Source organism: Aphanomyces astaci (genome assembly GCF_000520075.1).
Source record: "Aphanomyces astaci strain APO3 unplaced genomic scaffold supercont1.447, whole genome shotgun sequence".
Lineage (NCBI taxonomy): Eukaryota > Oomycota > Saprolegniomycetes > Saprolegniales > Verrucalvaceae > Aphanomyces > Aphanomyces astaci.
Genome location: NW_009798710.1, coordinates 14,336 through 15,729, shown reverse-complemented (window position 1 = coordinate 15,729; position 1,394 = coordinate 14,336). Strand labels below are relative to the sequence as shown.

Here is a 1,394-nt window from a genome sequence, read left to right as displayed (position 1 = left end):
CTTGCCCAATGTATCGTTTGTTCTTGTGTCTTCGCTTCGGCAACACTTCGTTGGGTGCGACGTAAAACCCGCGACCAGATAGATTTCTCCATACGAAACCACTTTTCATCCACATGGATGGTGTCGTCGAAGTCCCGGAACGCATACCCCGACGTCACATCAACACTATCCACTACGTTCTGTAGGCAAAACGCCAGACGAGATTGCATGTACAACGGTGTGAGAGCCGGCTTCAAGTTCGTGGATCAGAAGTCCAGGACCCCTTCTTGGACTCGGCGATGCGGCGTCGACTTGGACACATTCGCGTGGAAGGCGACACTGCGGACTGACTGGCGGTATTCGAGTCCAACATTTGTCACGGCGTTCAGGATGTTTTCGTTGGCGAGTCGAGGCCGACCGCAACGTTCACGCCGCTTGGTCTCCAAGGCGGCGAACACATCAGGATCGTCGTTGCATTGGCTGCGCTGTTTCCACAACTGGGCTACTGATGTGCGGCTACAGTTGAACTTCAATGCTACCAGGGTAAAGGTCCCATGGGGTAGCGAGGTACCAACGGCAGCGTCGTGAAGTGCGAGCAAGATAGCGACCTTGGTAGCGGTCGGGATGTCATCATTTCGGTTGCGCTCCATTGTGTATGTGTTGATGGATCAAGGTAATTTCTTGCTAGAGGTGATTTTTACCGCTATATATCTATTATTTGATTGGTGCCCCTGTTTTGGACCATACAATAATGAAGGTCGGTGAGTGGTCAAAAATTTCCAGACGAGTGGCAATTTTATATGATCGCAGCGAATGTGTATACCATGTTTAAGGTAATAAAATCACCGTGAGAAATAGCAGAAATTTTGCTCTTTCGATTGGTACAAATTTTAACAAAAACTAATGCAGGGTCATAAAAATATGATGTGGCAAACGTCAAACGTGGCAGTAATTTGGGACGGAGTGGTACCGCACAGCCCGGACTGTCCATGAAGTCCAAAGCACACCAAAAGGTGTCCGTGGTCGCGTTTCGAGCGGAGAGGAAGATGAAAGCTAGCGTGCAATGCCTGGACTCCGATGAGGACGAGGGCAAGACGATCGATGAGAAAGGAGAAAAAAACGGGGGCAGCCGTAGCGCGTCGGACGATGAAGACACCGAGTCGGAGGTAGAGCTCCTTGTCACCAGCGTCGTCGACTCGTCCAGCACGAAACAGTTGAGTCGCTTGAAGCGGCCGTCGCCCCCGACGATATCGACTGTCGCCCAATCACAGAAGCGGATGAAACACCAAGCGAAGCTGACCAGTTCGCTTCGAATTGATGAGGAAGGGGTGAAACGTCTGGAGCACATCCGACATTTCTTGTCTGAGGCCGTGAAGAAGGCTTACATCGCAGCGCGTGATCGGCAACCGTGGGAG

At 51.4% G+C, this 1,394-nt stretch overlaps 2 protein-coding genes across 2 annotated transcripts; one reads left to right on the top strand and one right to left on the bottom strand.

The window, feature by feature from the left end:
• Positions 1 to 245: 245 nt before the first annotated feature.
• Positions 246 to 629, bottom strand: H257_19268 (hypothetical protein; the record flags this gene model as incomplete). Its single annotated transcript, XM_009848414.1, has 1 exon — positions 246 to 629. One exon carries the CDS (start codon positions 627 to 629, stop codon positions 246 to 248), a length of 384 nt encoding a protein of 127 aa, XP_009846716.1.
• Positions 630 to 968: 339 nt separating this feature from the next.
• On the top strand, positions 969 to 1,378 carry H257_19267 (hypothetical protein; the record flags this gene model as incomplete). The annotated part of the gene is made up of 2 exons (XM_009848413.1): positions 969 to 1,314; positions 1,359 to 1,378. The coding sequence occupies 2 exons, from the start codon at positions 969 to 971 to the stop codon at positions 1,376 to 1,378; spliced, it is 366 nt and encodes a 121-aa protein (XP_009846715.1).
• Positions 1,379 to 1,394: the final 16 nt, after the last annotated feature.